Genomic DNA, 7,649 nt, shown 5'->3' with positions numbered 1-7,649 from the left:
CCTCTTTATTATAATCACATTATTAGTATAATAAAGGGCTAGATGGATATGAGGTAGCAGGACTATGTTTCTTTTGGAGCGAGATTTGTGTTTAATGTTTTAACTTAATGCTGGTAATTATTGTCAGATAATCTAGGATAAAATTCTGTATCTGGAACCAGATTTTGGGGGAGTCCTAAGAAATGCTTAGCAATTCCCTCTCATATTCCCTCCATTTGGCCAGCAAGAGACATTTTCACAGTTTGATCAGAAACTGCCTTAGTGCTTGCCAATACCCCACACCTACTCTTCAACTCAGCCACTTGCAACAACTAGCAGTTCCCAGAGGCACCATATCTTCCTGAAATACTACCTCTTGGCTTGAAACTTGGCACTCAACTCTCCCTACCTTCCCCTCTCCTCCTCTTTTTATTTAGCTAACTAGTAACTGTCCTTCGGGACTCGGGTTGCATCACCTTCTCTGGGAAGCGTTCCTTGATATTTTTTGGGCTCCTGATCTGATCAAGATTTCCTTCTTCCATTTTCTCTCAGCACGTTATTTTCTACTACACTCTGAAATGCTTGTTTAATTGTTGACAAGATCCTCTTTAACCTCAGCCTCCTTCTAGATCATCCTCTACAGCTCCAACCCCTAGTTAGCCATTTCCTTCCATAGCTCTCTCCTGGGGAGGTTGGCATTTTTCCATTCCTTATATACCATGGGATTGTGATGAAGGGTGACATTCTCCAGGCTCCCCACAGTCAATTTGCCCTCTTTGCCATGCCCTCTTTGCCATCTTTCTCTACCAGCCTCTAACACCCCATGGCTTTGATTTACCAGCTTCTCCAGCAACTGGCATCTAGCTCATGGTCTTCCTTTTACCCTAAGTCCACTCTGCTAGAGTTACAGGAGAGTCAGTATTAATGTGGATACCACTTGTACCAGTTTGAATCTGCTGTGTACCCCAGAAAAGCCAAGTTTTTTAAACTTCATTTAATATTGCTGGGTGGGAGCTTTTTGATTGTTTCCATGGAGATGTGGCCCACCTAGTTGTGGGTGGTAACTTTTGATTAGATGGATTCCATGGAGATATGTCTTACCCATTCAAGATGGTGTTGCTTACTGGAGTCTATTAAGAGGGAACCATTTTGGAAAAAGCTTTAGAGCCACCAGAACCAACAGAGCCCACAGAGACCTTTGGAGATGAAGGAGGAAAACGCCCCCAGGGGAACTTCATGAAACAAGAAGTCAGGAGAGAAAGCTAGCAGATGTTGCCATGTGCCTTCCCAGCTAACAGAGAAACCCTGAACATCACTGGCCTTTCTTGAGTGAAGGTAACCTCTTGTCGGCACATTCATTAGGGCATTTTCATAGCCTTAGAATGGTAAACTTGCAACTTAATAAATTCCCCCTTTTAAAAGCCATTCCATTTCTGGTATATCACATTCCGGCAGCTTTCAAACTAGAACATCACCCAAAAAGACCCTTCCCCGTATCTGATAATCTAATTCAGTTGCTCCATTCCTGGATCTTACCATTACCTGGAATTGTGGCTCTTCTAAAACCCTGAACTCCACTCTCTCCCTTCAGGATCTCCTCTCCTTTGGTGTTTCACACACCCTCACCCTTCCATCTCTGTCCTCAGGCTTGTTTGAAAATTCCAATGCCTGAACCTCTGCTTTGGCTCAACATTCAGCCCCGGCCTGCCTTTTGTTCCCTGCAAGGTTGGACACCCAAGGTTGGTAATATGAACTCGCCTCCTGAGCACCCTAATTTCCTTGAGATCCTATTCAATCAGACAATAGGGGATTGACACAGAAAATTATATTCCCCTGCTGATTCACACCACTTTGAATTCATGGTTTCTAATCTGACATAGTCCCACAACATGTCAAATGCCTGCCATCTTTCCTCAAACCCACTGGAACCCTTCCATATTTTGCTGAAAAATTGAGGCCATCAGGACTGGTTGCCTTTACATCCACAATACCTGGACTTTAGCACATTGCTTTATAATGTCTCACTTCTCTTTCTGACTCCTCTCACCAGAGCAGCATGTTCCTACCAGCTGAGAGTATTAAAGGTCATTCACCTTTCTCTCTTCAGTACCAACACATAGACAACAATAGAGACCAACACGTAGACCAACAATAGAGACAACAATAGAGACCAACACATAGTAGGAAGAATAACACCGAAATTAAGAATTCAGACTTTGCAGTTAAGACAGATTTAGGACTGAATCCCAACTACTTAACTTGCATAACTTGAGAAGACTTAAATGTTCTGAGCATCATGTTTCTCACGTAATAACAATAGTGATAATAACACCTACCTGCGCTTTCTTAAACATCACATTCCATCTAGAGTTTTGTTATTTTAGTTTCAGATTTAATCGCTATAACATCCATACACACCTGGAAGAGGTAACATTTAAAACTGCTATTGAACATTTACAAATTTAACAAGAATGATAGATTTGATTGACTTTCTGATGGAGGAAGACAGCGAATACCTTAAAGTCCCAAAATAGACAAACTTTTGGAAGAGGCAAATAACAGAGAAGAAGGGTGAAGGTATTTCAACATCTCGTGATTTCCTCATCTGCAAAATGGGGATTATAAGTGCATCATGTCAAAGGATAGCTGTGAGGATTAAATAGATGAATACATGGCTCTCAATAAATATTATCTATTTTTATTGTTGCTCTTGAAGATTCTCAAAAGACAAACATGACCCCATTCCCAACTGATTTTTAAGACTACTTCCAGAAGACACATGAATTTGGCAGGAGAAAAAGCAATGCTTTTAGAGATATTTCACTATATTTTAATTTCCCTCCACTGTCCAAAGTTATGTCTTAAGTTCTAGAGGAAGAAAGAAGAGCAGGAACCACCAAGTCATAAACAAGACCCTGACATGCTGAACAGAGAAGACTGTATAGCATCTGTGATATTTATGTATCTTCTGAGCACCTATAACTTCTTGATCCTTTTCCACACAGAGCACAGAAAGAGATGCACATGTCTCATAAGAGAAATCATTACAAATAAGCAACACTAAATTCTCTCTTCTTCTCCAAGACAGGTGTAGGAATTGGGGGTTCATCTTGCAGTTTGTTGTTCTATAATAGAAATAACAATATCTATCTGACAGTATGTGACGATTCCAGGATTCCAGAATGGATAGCCATTGTGTCAATCAGAATATCTTCTTTATGTGCAGCATTATTCTAGGCAGATTGGAAAACTGGATAAGGTTTTTCTTCAATAAATCCAAATTATACACAATTTAAGTCTTTCAATAGGGTTTCAGAAGTGATAGGATAAATGCATTTTGAAGTGAGCTTTGAAGGAGACAGGCTGACATGGAATGAAAGCTATTTCTAGGTTGAATGGGCTTAGAATGGAAGGAAGGAATGGAGAAAACTGAATGAGTTGAATTTGACTGGCCTGCAACAAGGAATTAGAGAGTCAGGGGAACCTCCAGCTTTCTGGGACCACCACATTTAAAACAGACTGTCAAAACTGACTTCTGCTTATGTCACTTCAAAGCATGTGGCTTTTACCTCAAGCAGAAATACAGATACCAACACTCAAGTCCTCATGCTGCCGGGAGCCATCCAAACCCAGATAAATGAAGTGATGTTGAGGAATCTCGTCTTAAGGATGTGTTATCCATTTATACCTCTGGGCAATCCAAATGTTACTGTTGGAGTATTTCTCAAGGAAAGCATGCTGAAATTCGTAGTTGGGCAAATTTTCATTTCATTGTCCAGGACTGTCCAACACATTATAGGAAACTGAGCATTCATTCCTGTAGGTGTGAACCCATTGTACGTAGGAACTTGGACCTTTTGTTGATGTTACTTCAGTAAAGGTGTGGCCCGCCTCAATCAGGATAGGGCTTAATCCTATATAGTCCTTTATAATTCAGAAAGAGAAAAAGAAAGCCACAATGGCCAGAAGCTGAAATCAACAAAACCTGGAAGAGGAGAGACCAGAAGACCCCACCTGTGCTCGGCCACGTGTCAGACGAACCTAGGATCAGTGGCAGCTGGTCTTCGGGAAGAAAGCATTGCCTTGATGTGGACACTTTCCAGGTCTCAAAACCATGAGTGAATAAATTCCCATTGTTTAACCTGACCCATGTCATGGCAGTTCCTTTGAGCAGCTAGGAAACTAAAACACCTGCTCTAAGGGACATCACTTTGTTTTACTGTTTCTTATTGATGAGGTTTCAGACAGCAGATGTTAGATGCTACCTCGTAGAACACTGATATGTTCCTTTTTATTCTCATTTAGAGATCAACTGCTATCTGTTCATGAAAAGCTAATCCCAATGAAAGACTACAGGTTATCACCTCGTAAAATATAAACCAGTTTTGCATCTAATTTTTCAATCTTCTTCTAGCATTCTCTTTCCTACAGACTGTTTTAGTTTATTATATTCTCCTCTGAGTCAGTTTTCATCCTGCTACCTCCTTCACTAAAGAGTTAAATATATCTTTGATTCAGGCTGACTATATATTTATTTGAGAACGATGTTTTAAACTTCTGAACATTTATTTTGATGCCCTCTTATAAAATGGATACTTTTATTAAAAGAACCCTGTAGTGGCTGATGTGGGTTCAAATCGCTTACCAGCTCCATGCTTCTAAGATTTCGCATGCTTTTTGTCCCCATAATGTATAATAATGAAAACTGCTGGGTGGTAGATCAATTTGTCTTGAACTACACATTTCCATAAACAAATAACAAACTATTACCTGGCAATCAGCTGGTAGGCGGTTGCCTGGTTTCTTAGAAGACGTCAGAATGTTGCTTAAATTTTGTCTAGAAATGCTCATTTCTTCCAAAAAATAGGTTGTGAGTTGCATCAAGCACAGTAATTGAGCTCTGCAAGAAAACAGGAGACTGGATCAGAAGTCCAGTCTAACTCCCTCCAAGTTTTCAACTCCTCTGTCCAGAGGTTTTCTAGTGTATGGAGGGTGTAGTGTGGCTCTCCTGCAACTGGTGGGAGAGAGGCAGTGCTGAATGGAACCCTACACAGTCCATCAAAGGACACATCAAAGAACATAAGTTGGTCAGTGCCTCCTACTAATGCAGCAGCCATATACCGAGGGCCTCCATGTCCCCTTCAATGTTATCCTGCGTCCCAACAGAAAACAAGCAGCAGAAAGGCTCCCAGGAAACTGCAATCCCCTTAACCACCAAGGACTCCACCTTTTGCCAATTCAGTTTTTCAAAGGAGTGCCCTGAACGTCTACTTAAATTCCTCTTTCACCACTTCATTTTGTATCTTAAAGAGACTATTATAGAAGAAGAAAACACTATATTGCAAGAAAATTTAGACCTAAAGCATGTAACAAAGAGGGAGTAATAGCCTTTACTGTGAAAGTAAACAGGTTATATGGGCAGGTCAACAGGCTAATGTAAGATAGTGATACAGTGAAAAAAATCTTAGTCTTGCTTCAGTGTTTTGCTGTTGTAAGGAAAAAGAAAAGTATCTCCTTTCACCCCCATTTTCCCAGCTCCATCCCGTGTGCAGTTAGCAGCACATCTGTGTCTCAGAGACCGTCCCTAAAATCACTACAACCCAGAGTTTTGTTTGAGTGGGCCCAATCCATTAAAGAGGTTAAATTGTTTATCTCACTAGGGAAGGCATAGGGGTTTTGAAAGTAGGGGATTATCTCAGTTGAGAGCTACGAGACGGGGTGGTTCTGCCAGTGCTGGACGATGGAGACCTGAGCCTGGATTTAGGTGTCTTGGATGCAGCTCCGGGGTGAAAAAGAGTTAAAGATGGCCTAGCCCTGTAAGTGGACCTGGTAACTAAGCAGTCTCATCCCCTTAAAGCCCTACGCGCCCCTCTCCAACCCGGGCCCCTCTCCAAACCCCACAAACCTCCCACCAGATTGGAGATGAGCAAAAAATGGTGTGTAAATCAGAAAGGTTAACCAGTAGCACGTTACTTTTTGCCAATTTCCTTTTTGTCGTCTCTGAGATCTGAACTGAGGCCGTCTTGGATTAACCCCCCGTCCCGGCTTTGTTCTCTAGGAATTAAGGGAACAGCGCAAACCCCGGTCTGGGTCACAGCAACAGGAAGAACACACCGCGCTCCCTCCCCGGTTCCGACCCACGCCGGGTGTCAGAGGTGGGGCGAATCTCCGCGAACAGACAGTTCCCTTGTCGTGGCGACTCTCTCTCCCGCGAGAGCTTCTGGAACGCAGACGGGCCTGACTTTACAGCTGAGGCCGAGGACACAGCCAAGACTGGGCCGAGCCGTTCTTCTTCGTAGGATCCTTGTGGAAGTGAGCGGAGCTAAAAACATAAAGCACAGAATATGGTACACCACCAGCGCTCAAAAACACGTCTTCGACAGTACTACTAGGAGCACGCGAGTTACTACTCCAACTGGAAAACCGGGAAGGTCTGCAAAAAAAGGGCGGAATACCGAAACCTCTATTTGAGGAGGAGGGTAGCGGGGGAGATCTACACAACCAGCCAATCCAAATCTGGGAGGAAGAGGAGGAGCCAGAGCTCGGCCCCCAGGCTCCGCACCATTCACTCCCGCGCTGCGCACTGGAACCCGCTCCCCCCTCCCAGCTCGCCGACCCCCCGCGCGCCCTCCGACCGCCGCCTCCTCCCCCTGCGCCGCGCCTTCCTCCCGCAGAGATGGCCTCAGGCGCTGCCACCACCGCGGTGAAGGTAGGTAGCGGTCCCCGTGGCTGCAGTCTACCCTTCCCGATTCCCTGTCGCCCCTGCCCCGGGGGACCGCGCCTCGGAAGCGTGCGCCCTGCCGCGCAGGCATGGTTTGGGACGCTGCCGCGTGGCGCCCGGGTCTGACTCGTGCCCCACTTTGGCGTCATCTGCACCTGCACCTCTCACGGCCTAGGGAGAGCCCTTGGATTGAGGCGGTTCACGGGGCTGCACCCACTCCCCAACCCTCCCGGGGCGTATCACCCTTCGCTCTGGAAATAGATCTGTCTGGAGGGGTCCCAGGTGGCTGCTGCTGCTGCTGCTGAGACCGTCCCGCGTGCCTTTTTCAGCTCGCCCTTCCGCTCGCGGATTCGGCTCACTGCCCACGGCCCACGTGGGAGAACTGCGCACTTGCTCTTTTGCAAGCTTCCGGCCTTTTTTTTCTCCAACCTTAGGCCTTCTCTGTGTAGAAGTTTTCCCCAGCAGCACAATGTTCTGGAGATTCTCTGACTTTATTTTTTAAAGAAAGGAAATATAGCCGCTCCCATTTTAACTGCTTTGTTTACCACCTTGAAAATTACAGTTCGGTTTCCTTGTGCCGCCCGTCTTCAGAGGTTTCTGCACAAGACAGCAGTATGTGGTGGGGAGCTTTTGGGCCAGTTTTGAGGGTTTCTGCCAGCTTCCCTTGGGGCTTTTAAACATTACTTTCCTGGCTGGTGTCCTGAAAGAGAAAGGGAGAGGGAGGGAGTAGAATTACAGTTCCTAAGGAAAAATTGATTATAAAACTTAAGACTTCTTATGGGTTGTTTGTTATTGGCTAAGGGTAGAGTTAACTTGCTTAAATTTTAAGAGATTCTTGGCCGGTGAGATAGGAAGATCCTTTGCTTCTCCAAGTATTTATTTTGATTCTCCACACTTTGTGTCCTGTTCTCTCCGGGAAAAGGCAAATCTCTGTGCAGTCGGAGTGTCA

At 44.5% G+C, this 7,649-nt stretch overlaps 1 protein-coding gene and 1 long non-coding RNA gene across 6 annotated transcripts in view; one reads left to right on the top strand and one right to left on the bottom strand.

Annotated features, from left to right (window-relative positions):
- Positions 1 to 1,288: 1,288 nt before the first annotated feature.
- Positions 1,289 to 7,070, bottom strand: LOC143673483 (uncharacterized). 2 transcript variants are annotated; one of them, XR_013170394.1, is made up of 4 exons: positions 6,944 to 7,070; positions 5,953 to 6,301; positions 4,750 to 4,879; positions 1,289 to 3,903 (listed from the first exon to the last, which is right to left on the bottom strand). It is a non-coding gene; the product is annotated as an uncharacterized LOC143673483 (long non-coding RNA). The 2 variants fall into 2 exon arrangements; XR_013170393.1 differs by having other exon boundaries at positions 4,750 to 6,301.
- Positions 6,176 to 7,649, top strand: part of MTAP (methylthioadenosine phosphorylase) — a 79,491-nt gene continuing 78,017 nt past the window's right edge. For 3 of the 4 annotated variants that reach the window (XR_013170392.1, XM_077148035.1, XM_077148034.1), the window contains exon 1: positions 6,176 to 6,688. Coding sequence is in view for 3 of the 4 variants with exons in the window: in XM_077148035.1 (XP_077004150.1) it covers positions 6,656 to 6,688 (33 nt within the window). In the remaining variant the exon portion in view is untranslated. The remainder of the gene's footprint in view (positions 6,689 to 7,649) is intronic. The other variant, XM_077148032.1, reaches the window with a different exon arrangement.

The sequence above is a fragment of the Tamandua tetradactyla genome, chromosome 2 (assembly GCF_023851605.1).
Source record: "Tamandua tetradactyla isolate mTamTet1 chromosome 2, mTamTet1.pri, whole genome shotgun sequence".
Classification (NCBI taxonomy): Eukaryota; Metazoa; Chordata; class Mammalia; order Pilosa; family Myrmecophagidae; genus Tamandua; species Tamandua tetradactyla.
The sequence above is the reverse complement of the archived record's forward strand: the minus strand, read 5'-3'. Positions and strand labels throughout refer to the sequence as shown.